The sequence below is a fragment of the Aythya marila genome, assembly GCF_965140915.1.
Source record: "Aythya marila genome assembly, chromosome: 1".
In the NCBI taxonomy this organism is placed as follows: Eukaryota; Metazoa; Chordata; class Aves; order Anseriformes; family Anatidae; genus Aythya; species Aythya marila.
This window is the reverse complement of record NC_139042.1, coordinates 138432735-138448928: the sequence shown is the minus strand read 5'-3', so window position 1 is coordinate 138448928 and position 16194 is coordinate 138432735. Positions and strand designations below refer to the sequence as shown.

At 38.8% G+C, this 16194-nt stretch overlaps 1 protein-coding gene across 2 annotated transcripts in view; it reads left to right on the top strand.

Moving 5' to 3' along the window:
- PDE3A (phosphodiesterase 3A) overlaps positions 1-16194 on the top strand; it is a 274527-nt gene that overhangs the window by 237812 nt on the left and 20521 nt on the right. The window contains exons 7-13 of one of the 2 annotated variants that reach the window (XM_082784838.1): positions 610-695; positions 1138-1310; positions 2642-2779; positions 7948-8059; positions 11548-11661; positions 13121-13320; positions 14326-14529. In XM_082784838.1, the coding sequence (XP_082640964.1) occupies positions 610-695; positions 1138-1310; positions 2642-2779; positions 7948-8059; positions 11548-11661; positions 13121-13320; positions 14326-14529 (1027 nt within the window). The remainder of the gene's footprint in view (positions 1-609; positions 696-1137; positions 1311-2641; positions 2780-7947; positions 8060-11547; positions 11662-13120; positions 13321-14325; positions 14530-16194) is intronic. The other variant, XM_082784839.1, reaches the window with a different exon arrangement.

The following is a 16194-nucleotide window of genomic DNA, read 5'->3' as shown; positions in this document are numbered from 1 at the left end:
TCTGTCTGCTAAATGTCTGGATACTAAATCACCCTCCTCTTGTTCTATCCAAAATGCCCATTTTGGATATAAAATAAATGTCCATTTATGCTGTACATGGTTTGTTGTCACTACAGTAATGGCAAAACAACTATTTGCATTATTAAATAGGAATGTATTCAAACTTTGAGCAAAGAAGCCTAAGCATGGTTGTGTTCAAAACATAAGATTGTATGGCACTTTGGCAAATTTTTACTGTTTTCTTTAATTCATGTTTATAGTACAGTTGTAGTACAAAGCCAGCTTTTTGTTTGCTTGTTTTGTACTGATAAACTTAGAAAATAAAGAAAAAAGGTATTTATAAAAGATCACATGGTATAATTTAACTGTTGGCGACATTAATGGTGTTAGCCATGTCGAAGGTATAAACCTGTCTTTTTGCATTTCTGACTTTCAGTAAAACTTCAGCTCACTCTTGTAATTTTGTCTTTAGAATGTAGCCTATGCCATAGCTTAAAATGTGTGACGCAATCATATACTGGATTTGGTCAACAGGAATATGTTTTACATAAGACTATCCAACTGTTATGATTCTTTATAAGGTGTATGTTTCCTGATGTTGTATTTCAGCTGTGGCAGACCCTATAACCAAATAGAAGCTGGTGATGGGACACTAGATAGAAGTGATGGTACCACACACTCCCTGAATAGAGCAGGTAATTCTTTGTCAATCAAAAACTCCTCCTCCTTTAAAATTTAATAATTATTCACTGGAAGGGTAAATATGCCTCTGTCTCACAAAAGGAAAACATATGTAGGTGAGATTATTCAAACTGCCTTTGAGGCTTCTTTCCTTTTTGCTTGTTTAAGATGCAGAAAATGCTCATGAAGAATATAGATACAATGCAAAATAAATATGTTTTTCCATATGGTTTTGTCTAACCTTGCCAGTACAAATAACAGTCACCAAGTTTTTTCCTGCTCTTCAATCCCTAATCCCATTTTTCACTCTCTGCAGGATATATGCTTTAATGTCTTTGGACAGATTGTTCAACATTAGACACAGCCAAGCAGCACATATGTATTATGAGTCAGAGATCCTGTTGCTATTATTCAGAAGGTCTGTTCACACAACAAGCTCTGTGATTTGTGTTGTAGATGATCCTGCACAAGCCACTTCTGACTATGAGACCAACAACAGTGACAGCAGTGATATTGTACAAAATGATGATGAGACAGATTGCTCCAAAGAACAGACACAGAAGGGATCCGTCTGTAGGACGTATGCGCCTGAGACCATCATTCTGCATCCCTTGATACCACCTGAGGTAGCTTGTTTAAATTCCACTGTCACCATAGACTGAATGTATATGGAAATGAAAAAAACAAACACAACCCCAGAGCAATCTAAAGATTATGGCTATGGTTTTAAGCAAAAATTTCAGCAGCTAAACCTTGTAGTAAGAGGTTTGACTGAAGAATTGAAAGGACCCACTGAACTGTGTGAGAGGTCCTAAGCACTGGCCACTTGTGAGACACTAACCATCTATTTTGAGGAATGAATACAGGCTTATAGATCTGTCATTAGGCACTTAAGAAATGTTTGGCTTCTGTATTAGTATTGCCTTTAAAGGGAATAGATTGGAAAGAAAATAAATGATAATCTCAAACTACTAGCACGATGTATTGTATTCCTGTTCAGCCACTTCAAATTTTCAATGGCCTTGCAATCCTGGCTGATATATACAGTGATTCTTACTTTTAAAGAAATTGACACTTCCCTGAGAGTGCAGCATAATATTATTGTCTTGAACAGAATAACATTATAAGCATGCATATAACTTAAGAACATTGCAGTATGGTGAACATTAACAGGTGCTGATCTTGAAACTGCTGTTATATTTGATTTGTAAATTTGATTCAGAGGTAGAAGGAAAATTTAGGGTTTTGTTTGTTTGTTTGTTTGTTTTCCCAGCCTTCTGTGGAACTGGATTAATAAATTTTAACATGGTTTGAGCTCTTGAAAAAAATATTGTAGTCTGTTGAATTGGGGTTGGACATGCTGAGAGAAGATGTCCTTCTTGAGATATTTTAGGGTTCACTCATTTGCAGTTCCTTAGTAATAATGAAATGCAATAAAGTGTTTAGGGAAAAATTTGAACAAAGGGGAATGCCCAGTCTTTACTTTGCAGACCTTGAAAAAGAGGTAGGTCTCAGTTTAAGATGGATAATTCTTCTCATGGAACATGTTCCGTTAGCTGTGATACATGTCGATTATAATGAATGTGTCCTGATGCGAAAGGAGAAAGTGAACATTTTTGCCTCTCTACCCCAGCAAATTTAACAATGAAGAAGACAGACTCACTTGGAAATGAATGAATGATTCCCATGAATGAACGAATGAATGTCTCTCATGCCTAAGTTCAGAAAATGATGTTTCATATACAGAATCTCCTCTTCATTCAAGTGAAAAAAAATATATAAAAAAGAGTGACTAGCTGTAGGGCTGGTAGAAATGGGAACATCTCTGCTGAGCTGAATAAAGTACCATTGGCTTAGAAATGATGCTAACATGGCCTTAGTTTTTAACAGCACAATTTTTTCTTTTGCATGAGATGCTTCACAGAACTAAAACTTAACTTTATTTTACTTTCTGCCATAGGACAAGCCTGTGCTCGCTCCTGAGCCTCTGGTTATGGACAACTTGGATCCCCTGATGGAGCAGCTAAACAGTTGGAATTTTCCAATCTTTGATTTGGTGGAAAAAATTGGAAAGAAATGTGGTCGTATTCTCAGTCAGGTAGGAAGGGTATCTCATCTGTGATGACTGGCTTGATTATTGATCTAGAGATATGATTTAGACAAAGTATTTTTATGACCTGTAATCTGTTCATTTAATAAATTATGATCCCTGACACCTAATTCAAAGCTGACAATATGAACTCCTTCTCATTAAATTCCTTACTTTTGAAATCCCATCTCTTTTAATTTAAGAATGTGAAAGAAAACAAAAACAAAGAAAGAAAAAAAAACAACAACAGACACCTATTATGACTGTTACTGTTCACCAATGAGTTTATGTAAACCCTTCTGAATATTCTCTCCTTTCTGCAGGAGTTGTTCTAGTCCCTTACCAAGTATGTAGTGAAAAGATTTATCTTGAGCCCAACATTAGAGGGCTAAACAGTAAAAATACTCAGTTGTGATGCAGGAATTTTTTTTCTATACTGGAGATTTCAGTCAGGCAATGCAAGGCATTATGTTGTGATGAGTGCTGTTTATTGGTATGTTTGAAAATTAACCCCAACACACAAACACAGAGGTTAGTGGGTCAAGCAGATTTCACTGCAACAAGCTCCAGGGAATGCTATATCAAAATCAAATGTTGTTCCCTTTGGGGCTAACTACTATTCAGCTATATTCCATTATCCAGTGGTCAACCAGGAAAACCACAGCATGAATTTAAATTTACTTGTGGTCTGTCTTTTATCATTCTGTAGCTTGGCAAGCAACATCTATGTTTAAGCAGCCTACCAGCTCTCTAGGTTAGTTTTAGACAAATAGGCAAAATGTGTCTGGATATGGGTAATGATATACATTCACCAGTGGTCGTTGAGACAACTTTGCAATACTTGGAGAACAAGTGATTAAAATTCCCTTCTAGGTCTTCTTCATCATGTTTTTGTCTAGCAGTAAAGCATCTTACAGAGTCATAAATGAAACATAAGGAAAAACAGAATGCTTTTGATGGCAAAAACAGTAGTTTGAATGAGTCAAACATTCTTCTGTTTTCTCATTGGTACTTCTATGGGTGTTAAGGACTTTATTAAGTTACGTGGAGTTTTGAACCTCTTGGGACAATTTCCCTCTGCTGCTCACAGTTTCCACTAAAGCTCCACACTTTGTTTCCAAATATTTGCTTTTTGATCAGGTTCTGAGCACATTATCACCGTTTCAGTGACACAAAATAAAGCCTGTGAAATATACTAGAAAAGCTTAAATAAATAATATTCAAGATCAAAATTCACTATCTTCTGCAACAGCTGTTTGTATTAACTCTCATTCCTTAAAAGCAGAAAGCAGCAAGTTCAAACTTGTTCATAAAATAAAGATTGTTCCTTTAGTTCTTTTCCCCACTTACTCATACGTTCCTAACAAAGTAATTTTTAGAAATAAGAAACTGAAACAAATATATATTTTTTTCCTGCAGCTAAAAGTATTATTTTTCTTGTGTAATTTTTAAATCCTGGGATATTACCAACAAAGGAAAACAAAAGCACTAATGATTTATTCTCTGATTTTTCTGTTAAGTGGACTCATCCATTAAAAACAATAAGTAAATTAACAAGCTGGGTTAACTATGTTTGCCTTGCTAGGTTAAATTTATGAGATGGAACAAAGCAAAGTTGACACGTGCCGCTAGGGAAGCATTTGGTTTAGAAAGCAAATGCTGGCATAGCATCTTTAATGCTGCTTGAGATGTCTGTTTCTTCTTTTTGTAAAGTTAAATTGATTTAGACATGTAAAGAGACCTTGAACCAGTCAGCAGCCATAAAAGCATGTGTGCAAAATACAGTGGAAAACACTCTAAATGTGGCACTAACGAATATGCATAATAGGGGCTAGGGAGGAATTTGCATACCAGTCCATTTCAGAAAGGAACAACAAAGCCCTCCAGCTGAGCTGCTGCTTCACAACAGGCCATAAACGTAGATAATGTTTTCAGTCACACTTAACTCTCTTCTTACATTTCCTATAAAAACAAACAAACAAACAAACAAAAAAACTGCAGAAGAGAAACTCATTTGCTTTGAAAAGCAAATAATGAAAGTGAAAAAGGACAGGCTAAAGTTAAGATCTCTCCCCAGCATTTATTGCTAGGCCCATAGGAACAAGAAATGCTGGTGGTGCTCCTACACTGCTTGTACTCCAGCATCATCAAGACAGAGTGGCATCACTGCAGTGCGTGTAAGTTGGTCCCTCTGTGATTCCAAGAAGAATACGTAGTCATCATGTATGATTTCTGTAGAAAGAAACTGCAGCCATTACAAGGGAACAAGGGAAATCTGTCCATGGGGGATGGAATATTCCCTGGATCATTACAGCCGCCCTCATGAGAAGTTATGTTTGTCACAGCTGGAGACCAGGCATTGACGACTTAAAAGGAACACACATTTGCAGAAATTACATACAAGAGCCAAAAAAGGAGTTGTAGCCTACAAGCAATGAATAGGGAACCACTAACCTGAACCTTGTACATGTCCTCCAAGATATTTACGTGTGCCTGTAACACTCCAGAGAGGAGCTACACGTGAATGATGGTCCCCATTTCTAAAAAAGTTTCCCTTAGAAATCATTCAGGAGAAACACTTGTTCAGGCAGCAGTACTAGAAGTATCTGAGTTATAAATGATTCACTTGAGCATTAGCAGTCATTGCACAGATGAACAGAAAATGGAGGCAGGAGGGAAAAGGCTGTGTGGAGCACCCTATGTCAAGTGGCTGGATGCTGTCAGAGCTACCCCAGGGCTTTCCCCTGGCAGTGGAGACCACACCATGGCTGCAAGAGCACTGGGGTCAGTCTATGGGATGGTGACTGCCAGGGAGCTCATGAAGCAGCATGCAGTTTACAGAAGAAAGATTTTTAAAGTGGAAGCATTTAAAAGTGTTTAATCCAGAGCAATGAATAATAACAACAACAACAATAGAATCATAGAATCATAGAATATCCCAAGTTGGAAGGGACCCATGAGGATCATTGAGTCCAACACCCGGCACCACATAGATCTACCCAAAAATTCAGGCCATGTGACTAAGTGCACAGACCAAACACTTCTTAAACTCCACCTGGCTTGGTGCAGTGACTACGTCACTAGAGGAGTGAAGAACCTCTTCCTGATGTCTAGCCTAAACCTCCCCTGTCTCAGCTTGATGCCATTCCCATGGGTCCTATCACTGGTGACTAAAGAGAATAGATTGGCTCCTTCTCCTCCACTCCCCCTCGTGAGGAAGCTGTAGACTGCGATGAGGTCCCCCCTCAGCCTCCTCTTCTCCAGGCTGAACGGGCCTAGTGACCTCTGCCACTCCTCATATATCTTCCCCTCTATGCCCTTCACCATCTTCATCACCCTTCTCTGGACGCTCTCCAACAGTTTTACGTCCTTTTTGTACTGAGGTGCCCAGAACAGTACTCGAGGTGAGGCCGCACCAGCGCAGAGTAGAGCAGGACAATCACCTCCCTCGACCAACTAGCAATGTCGTGCTTGATGCACCCCAGGATACAGTTGGCCCTCCTGGCTGCCAGGGCACACTGCTGGCTCATATTCAACTTGCTATCAGCCTCAACCCCCAGATCCCTCTCTGTGGGGCTGCTCTCCAGCGTCCCATCGCCCAGTCTGTACGTGCAGCCAGGGTTTCCCCGTCCCAGGTGCAGGACCCGGCACTTGCTCTTATTGAACTTCATGCGGTTGGTGATTGCCCAGCTCTCCAATCTGTCCAGATCTCTGTGCAAGGCCTTACCACCCTCATCCGAATCCACAACTCCTCCAAGTTTAATGTCATTGGCAAATTTGCTCAAAACACCTTCTAGACCTACATCTAAATCATTTATATAAACATTGAAGATGACTGGCCCTAAAATGGAGCCTTGGGAGACCCCACTGGTGACCATCCGCCAGCCAGATGTGGCCCCATTAACCACAACCCGTTGAGCCCTGCCCATCAGCCAATTGCTCACCCATTTGATGGTGTTTTTGTTTAGTTGTATGCTGGACATTTTGTCCAGTAGGATCCTATGGGAAACCGTGTCAAAAGCCTTGCTGGAGTCCAAAAAGATCATATCAGCTGATTTCCCTTGGTCAACTAGATGGGTGATCTTATAAAAGGATATCAAATTTGTTAGGCAGGACCTACCCCTCATGAACCCATGTTGGCTGGGACCAACGACGGCATTGTCCCCCGGGTGCGCTTCAGTAACTTCAAGGACCATCTTCTCCATAATTTTACCAGGCACTGACATGAGACTGACAGGCCTGTAATTACCAGGGTCTTCTTTCTAGCCCTTCTTGAAAATTGACACAACATTACCATAGACCATTACCAGGAAAACGACATAAAAAGGACAGAATTTAGCTAACAGCAGTAATTAAATAAAGAAGCTGACTTGTGAAAGAAGTGAAGAGGTCATACAGTAATTCTACAATGTCCTATTGTTCAGCATGTCAAGTTCAAAGTTGCCTTGAATCTTGTCTGTTTTTCAGTTCCTCCTGTCTACATTTCTGAGCTTTCCTCTCTCCTGAACGCTCCCTCATTCATCCATCACATTCTCCCTTCTGATGTATCCTCTCCTGGATGTCTGTGGTCATCCTTTCATGCATGAACTCTTTGAGCAGCTCTGCCTCCTAAGCTACTTGCTGCCAATGAGATCCTGAAGTCGGTTTTACCATGTCACTGCCAAAATCTGAGTGAGGGAAAGGAGATGATGTAGAGGATCCAAATCACCCTCTCATTTTCTTATTCCTTCACTTGCTTCCTTTTTTTTTTCTGGGAATTGAATTGACTCATGAATATTCCTTGGAGAGGTTTTTGAGGATTTTTTTACTATTATTATTTTTTTTTCACAAGACTCTGGAAAGGAACTCTGGGCACCTTCTTTTATGTATATACACTTCTGAGGTGCCTGCAAAATCTGGGGGTCCATATGCCTGAAAGGAAGAGCAGAACATTTGGAAGGGTTCAGTGAAGGAATGAAGAGGACTGTTTGGTACTAATAGGTTGTGTGCTTGTCTGTGTAACCACATCACTATGGAAATGTGAGTACCTGCTGCTATAGCTGGATGAGGTGATACACTTGAGAAAATACTGTGAAGAAAGTACATCTACATGGGGTGATTTGACAGAATGAGTTTTGTATCTAATTTTTAGATTCTTTCTCGTCTATTTAGCAGAATGCTGGTTTTCATTTTTTCAGGTATCATACAGGCTTTTTGAGGACATGGGGCTGTTTGAAACCTTTAAAATTCCAGTGAGGGAATTTATGAACTACTTCCATGCCTTGGAATGTGGATACCGGGAGATACCTTGTAAGTAGTAATTCCCAGCAGACAATAGTGCTTCCTTAAAGTTTTGGGTATTTTCTACACACTTTGTTTTGAAGACTTTATTCTCTCAATATATCAGATTTTTTTTAATGAGATGCCTTTTTCATTAAACCTTCAGATGTGTTGGCTGAGACCATATTCAAATCATATATTGCTGATATTGATTAATATTATAATTTACCACAGCAAACTGCTTCAGAAGATAATGGTGCAATGTGTAAACCAAAAAAAAAAGGGGGGGGGCACAAAAAATGAAAAAAAATAAAATTCAGTAATAATAGCAGACTCTACTCAATGCATGAAAGCATACATGCTTTCTTGAGCACTAACAGAAGAATATTTCTTCAGATTTTTCTTCTGCTATGTCACTACCAAATGGATAGCTCTCTCTAGTCAGGGGGTGGTTTTTGCACCACAATTCCATTTGTTCTTTTTCATTGCATTTACTATTTCATGTTGCATAATAATAATAATTCATGGGAAATGTTGTACAAGCCTGCAGCCATGTGAAAATGTTATACGTACAAAGAGCTGTTTCCTGTTGAAGTGTGTATTCTTGATTATGCAAGTATGCCTCTGCCTCTGATGTGTTATATTGAAACATTTCCCCCTCAGTAAGAGATCTGGATTTTTTTACACAGTAGCAGTGCTATACTACCAAAAGAGACATATTTTGTAAAGCTGAAATATACCAAGTAGATGAGTGTTTCCTGTTCTTCTGCAATTACAGCTAAGCTGGTATTTTTCAGTGTGAATAATTTATTCACAGAAAACCTTGCTTTCAGTCATTTTAAAAGTATTTACTAATTCAAATCAAACTTACCAAACCCCTTCTACTGCAAAAGACTCTTTTTTTCCAGGAGGATGGAGGCAGTTATTCCCCCTTTTAGCTGTCAGATATCTCCTGTGCTGAGGAATATAGGACACCCTGTTTTCTCCCACCTCCCAGAAAAATGTCTGAAACATTGGCTTATAGTCTCAGTCTCGAAATATTAAATACAAATTGGAACAGCTACAATGTAAGGGATTGAAGGAAAACTGCCTCAAAATGCCTTCAAGCCAGGTGGTTTGGACTCTCTTCTGGGAAAGTAAGAGACCAAATTCCAAATCTTTCCCTGTGTTTGAATCAGAGAAGGGATTTTAAGCAGCAGATTATAGCCAGAGGGGTTATAGGTGGATGTTCCATAGTCTGTCCTTCCTATTGAAGCTGTTCCTCTTTGGTTTAAATGCTTTACTCATAGGGGCTCTGGATTTTTTGTAAATCTAGCTATTTACAAAAATATAGCCTCCATTTCCTTGATTTTTCTTATGTGTGTTTAATTTTATAGTCAAGAAGAATATTTTGTCTAATACATAATTAATTTACCTTCCAGTTTTTCATTTCTGTGAAGGAGTAAAAACCAAAGCAATTTGTTTTTATTGAACCAGTCTTTTGTCTTGGTTGCTGAACTAAAAAATGAGTTATTCATACAAAATTAACTATGACTATACCTGCTGGATTAAGTTAGTACAATTTTTACAAGACTTTCATCCAGCCTTTACTCCAAAGAAAAGCATTAGACCCCTATGCAGGACCATCCTCTAGGTTTTGCATAAGATTAGTTTCTCAAGATAGATGTTCTTAGTACTTCAAAAAAGGCAGCAGGGAGGAGATCTCTTCCATATTTTATTTTGTGTTTTTTTTTTTTTCAAAAAATATCCATTCCTGTTCTGCTTACTGTTTTACTTAATACTACTAATAAAAAAGTAGCTAAATATCTAAATGGAGAAAGTCACAGAAGAGCAAGAGATTAAAGTAAGGGGTAAATACAAAGGCCAAGTGGCATGACATTATGCTCACATTTGGTGAGTAAGCGAAGTGACTGAAAAATGTGAATATAATAAGCCTTTGTGTTACACCCATCTGCCCTTGGTAGGCAGGATTTTAGGCCAATTTTAGAAGTAGACAAAGTAGGCAGTTGTCTTGAGCATCGTAGTCTTTGGTCAGCAAGATGGCGAAGCTCTTCTTTACACCTCTTATGCCAAAACTGAGCAAATGCAGGCAGAGAGCTTTTGCCCCCCTGATGACAAGGGTTAGAAACATGGTAGCAGCATTGCTTCCCTGGAGGAGGCAGATTGCTGCTCCCAGCAGGAAAAGAAAATCATCCATCCCTCAGCAGTGGCAAAGCGACAAATCTGGCTCCCTAGGATGCTTTCTCCATTCCAGCTCTCCTCCTTTCTTCCTGTTTTCCCACAGAAGGGTGGCTTTAGCATGAAGTTCAGCTTCAGTGCTAAGAAACTCTCTGTCAGCTGCATACTGCCTGTCTTAAAGATGAGGCAGGTATAAAACCAGGTTGCTTACACATCTTGCTGCCAGACCATTCTACATCCTGCAGAGTACAGAGTTTTTGTCACCTTCTCCTGTGAGTTATATTGATGGGGGCAACCCAGTGATGGAGTCCCACATTTCTGTGCTTTGGCCTCTGAAATGCATATTTCCAGAACTGCAACAATGATAGCGTAGCCACAAGTTAAAATTCAGATAAGCAGATTGCTAGCAGCATTAGTTAGTCACTGTAAAATACACCTATGCTCTGCCCAAAATTAGCCTGAATCACAAGCTGAAATACTTCTCTTTCAGTGGTTCTACTCCAGATGTAAGTTCTGGTCCTCGTGCAGCAAAGTGTTACTCCTCTTTCAGCATCATGTTTGCTTTTGCCAGTGTATGTTTAGATGATACTTTGTGCTGAACTAGTGTGTGATTCCTTTTTCAGTCAGTTGTGTTGGTTGTAGGATAGTTTATCTGGCCTTAAAAGATTTGGTGGGAAGAGCCTTGGAGTGACTTTTATCTCTCATTTCTGCAAAGACAATTTGTAGCAAGCCAGATTACAGGAGTCAGGGCCTAAAATCTTATCCCTGGCCAGAAAGCTGCAGAAACAACTTGTTTTGACTGTGCAGTGTACACATATCCTGAATTTGACTTTGCAGTGCAGCCATTAACACAGCACCGACATTTGCTCAAGTAGAGTCAGGTAAGTCTTATCTGCCTTGTGTATAGAAGTTGGGAGAACCATCTGCTGAAGCAGATGGGGTTTTCCTAATGATTTCATTTGAATCAGAGGCTAACAACAGATATTTAGCCTACGACATTTAACAAGTGAAAGGCAACCACTGGAGTAAAGGAAAGGAGCTGGAAGTGCGGTTCAGACTCCTTGCTTAATGCTTTCTTCATGAAGTTTCCTACAGTGCAGGTACCACTGCTTTGCTGTTGTTTTTCTTTTTTTGGATGGGTGTGAGACTTGCTAATGAATTTGCTTGAGCCATAGTGAAAAGCTGAGCATTTACATTATGCAGATGGTTTTCATGGTTGTGATACCATTTGATTTGTTTCTGCTCGATTGACTGTCATGCAGTACCCACTAGATGGTGCTGATTTCCCTCCGTCGGAAATACTCATGTTTAATAACAAGGTCATTTGCTTTGTATCACAGATCACAACCGAATCCATGCAACTGATGTTCTGCATGCCGTTTGGTACCTTACTACTCAGCCCATTCCAGGACTGCCAACTGTGATTAATGATCATGGGTCAGCAAGTGATTCAGGTATATTTAAATATGCTACTGTATATGTTGTACTTTTTTAAGCTTTTGATGTGAAATTTGCTGGAAGAAAGCCCACAATTCAGAGCTGAGTGCAGTACTTGCTGCTATAAAGACTTTTAAATTCAATAGCCTGTTGAATGCTGCATGTATATTTGTATAACATTGAAGAGAAGGTAGCTGGTCCTCCAAAACCTAATATTCTACATTTAATGTGTGAATGGAAACCTTTGTGGTCACCCATAATAACAGATGTTTATAACCATTTGTTTTTTTCAATAGTTTTTCTTCTAGGAAACTGTGTTAGGAGTGCTTTCTAGTGCTGCTACAAGAGACAGTGTAGACTTTTTATTCCTCAAATCCTGCATTGTTTTGCTATTATGAAACTACTGGGACATGCAGGTAGTGGCATGTACTGCTACTGTTTGGCTGTTGTGAAGTGTTTCTTTGCCATTCCTCACTGTCTCCAAAGAAGGAGAGTTGTTACCACCTTGCAATTAGTTTACAAGTCTGCTTGTAAAGTACAAGTCTACATTGTCTGCTGTTTTATGATTGCTACTTACAGGAAGCTCTTATTGCACATTTATATTAACTTCACCAGTCTGAGCTATAGCAACTAGAGGACCTATCTGTGTTTTGTGGGGATTCTGAGGGAGCTGTTGAAAAAACAGGAGTTTGGTCCACAGAGAACATTTCCACTTTGCATGTGTGTGCATTTGTGTGACATTAGAACATCATTTGTGAAACTCTTCAGGATGTTTTGGTGCTGGAAAAGGTTGCTATTCCTGGAAAATTTTGTCACTAATCATATCAGCAAATGTTGGAGGCTTTGTAGCTGAGGTGAACTGGGTGGAATGAAAGGACTTGTGTTTAGGGGCTTTTGATGTTTGTAACTTGAAAGATGTTTTCATTTGCATGCAAGTTCCATTCATACATCTCCCTCAAAATCTGCCAGTGGCATGTTCAAGCTGATTCAAAAAGAGGCTGGTAAGAGAGTTATTATCAAAAAAGTAAAGTCTAGACATTGGGTTGAAAAATATGCACCTATACCAATAAAATTAACAAATGCTATTCCACTACTTTAAATACTGATAGTATTTCATAAATTAATCTATATGATGAAGCACTTAGAGGAAGGAATGCGAAGACTGAGTTACTCACAAAGCTAAAGCATGTCTGTTGGCCCATATCTTATTGTTAATGCTTTATGTAGTTTGAGACCAGGCTCTGCTGGATGGCTGGAAGTTCCCTGGGGGATCTGAAATTGTTCTTTTTCAGCAGCATGTCTTATTGTACTGGGTCATGTACACAGCATCATAAAGTGTTCAGCACAGGACATGTTTACTCTTCAGTTAGGTACTATGAATCCTCCACTCCTCTTCCTGCTTTGCTGCTCCCATCTGTTTCAGTAAGTCACTGAAAAGGTGATGAGAAATTTTTAAACCTATTTATTTCTGCTCAGATTCTGACAGTGGAATCACTCACGGCCATATGGGTTATGTGTTTTCGAAGACATACACACCTACAGATGACAGCTACGGATGCCTAGCTGGCAACATCCCAGCCCTTGAGTTGATGGCTCTTTATGTAGCTGCAGCCATGCATGATTATGACCATCCAGGAAGGACCAATGCCTTTTTGGTAGCAACAAGTGCTCCTCAGGTAAATAAATCTCAGGCAGTGTTGCTGCCAAGTTTGGAAGGTCTGTGGTAACAGCTTCTACTTGTCAGTGATACCTGAAGCTTACATTAAGCACAGTTATACCAAATATTTTGAAATAGCTTATCAAAGTGAAAGAAATAATCACTTGGGGATTGCCAGTGAGTCTCCTTACACACCCTCACTACACTCAGGGGGAGTGTTAAGAAACGTATAGATAAAATGTCTTTGTGAAGGAGAAGCAAATGTTCTGCTGAATGTTGCAGAATCTATAACTGTTTGTGAAATTAAGGGAAATATTATTGTACACAGTAAGGCACAGAAAGATTAAAACAAACTGACAAACAAACTATGTAGTTTCCAGTGCACCATGCAAGTGAGTTTGAGCACAATCATAACATATATTTTCTGTTGCTTCTGTAGTATATGAATTGCTGCAGTCTTTTATGAATGTATCTTTGCACTATGACTCTACAAGGGGAAAGAAAACATCTCTGTTTTACAAATGAATAATTGAGACTTAACTAAGGTTACACAGAAGTTGCTGCCAATGCTGGCAGTTGAATTCAGTGATTCTGAGTCACTGTTTATTGGCTTAATTATGAGATCATCTTTCCTTCGTTTACATAGCTGACCTGCCTGGCTTCAGTGTACTCTGCTGAAAGATATTTCTGTGCAGAAAGAAAGAACAAAAGGTGGTGTAATGATGAGAAGTTGGTTAGGGATGCAGAAATTAGGGATTTACTCCCCACCATGGATACAGAATTCGTTTCTTAGCAAAAGGAATTTTTTGGATCCAGAATTCATTTCTTATCCACTCTAGCTGAATAAATAGACTGATAGAAACTACTATTCCTGCCAAAATAACATTTGAAACCTCAGGAAAATCTTGAATAAAAATGAAATCAACCAAACCTGAACGTCCCTCATGCATTATCCCCACATCTTTCTTATTTCTGTAGTTGTGGTGTTTCTTTTGCTGAACATCTGCCCATGTTGTTTTCACAGGCAGTGCTGTACAATGACCGCTCCGTTCTGGAGAATCACCACGCTGCTGCTGCCTGGAACCTTTTCATGTCGAGGCCAGAATACAACTTCTTGGTCAACCTTGACCATGTGGAGTTCAAGCATTTCCGCTTCCTCGTCATTGAGGCAATTTTGGCTACTGACCTGAAAAAACACTTTGATTTTGTTGCCAGATTCAATGCCAAGGTAACAAGATTCATTTGGGTTTCTGGTGGATAGTCAGAAAAGTTTCCAGGGCTTGGTAGCATCACAGTGAAATGATTAAAAATGCTGCTGTGTTGCTTTTTCTTCCGAATGGCCTCTCAGCTGCTGTAAAACATGAATATTAATCTGTCATTTCTTTTACCTATTTGAATTTAGTGCCACAGCTTCTTTTCTTATATATGCTTGTGTTTTTCAGAAGTTGGTTTAAGGCAGTATTTGTTGTCTTGTTGACAACATAAAAGCAGATTTAGAAAGGCTACTTTGCCCTGTTGAGGATATTATGTAATATAGGACAATTTGATGAAAATCCCAGTTACATCCTACTTTTCAATATTGTTTTCTTCTCTGCTGGTATTTTAGACATTAGCAAAACACTCAAGGGAAAAAAAAAAAGAAAAAAAAAAAAAAAAAAAAAAAAGGAGAGGTTTTACCACATTTCCCTAATGTCTAAATACTTAATGTGACTCTTTATCTGTTTAATTGTACTGTTCTATTAGCAAAACACAGATATTGTATGACTTTGAAATTCTGATCTGAAATGCAGTAAAAGATCTTTCTTTCCTACTTTGTTCCCAATGGGTAAGCCCCTGAGGAAGGTCAGTAAAGATCTTTCCTTTATGCTCAACTCAGTGAGCATAAAATCACAACCCTAGGAACCTATTTTTAAAAAAAATATTGTACAGTTTCATCTAGTTTCAATTTATTGGAAATTACTATTTATAAGTTTATTTTAATAAACTCCATCATCTATCCAAGCTGTAGGTACGTTACCTGGATAATATCTGCTTGGGAGCTGATATTGCCTACTTGTTCCTTGTATAAAACCAAACACAGTGTGTTTCTTGTCCTGGATTAGGACCTCCTAGCTGTTTTACTTTCATATGTTTTCTTGAGGTATTGCTTAAGATGGACCTGTATCCTGAAAGTCTGAAGCCTACAGATGTATGACTGGTTTTGTTTTCCATTACCCTAAAAGATATCTCTTTGTTCGGCTCTAAGGAGCTGTAAAGAAAGGCCTTAAATTATGGTCCAGGGTAGACAGAGAACTGATCTGAAGATCCATGGAAGTCTTAACTCCTTTTGACCCCTGTTAGACATGTCCCACATCACTCCTGGTGGTATCAGAGGGGCTTCTTTAGGTCTTAATTTTAAACCCCAAGGCCATTTTCACCTGTCTAATTTCCTCTTAAAGTATTGAACTTACTGGCAGATTCTCAGCTGCTAGGGCTCCCATGACAATAAAGCACAGTAAATTCAGGCTGTCTGAATAAATCCTTTGCCTTTGACAGTTTGGACCAAAACCTTCACTTCTGTGAAAGTAAGTAATATGAAAAAAAAAAAAAAAAAAAAAAAGAAAGAAAGAAAGAAAAGAAAAAAAAATGAAGAGAAGAAAGTGAAAACATTAAGCAGTATTTGTGGCTGATCCTAGCTTTCCCTGAGTCATCACTGTCTTAAAAAGAGATTATTTACACTTGGTTAGAAAAACTTCGTTTGTACCAGAGTAGCCTCCAAGAACAGACCTCACATGTTTGTATCTGAGTTTCTGCAACTTTGATAAGCTGAGCTATACATGATTATGTTATTGATTGAGTTGCTGAACTGTAGTTTAGTGTATTGACCATAGTCAGAGAGACTGTAGAAGTCAGT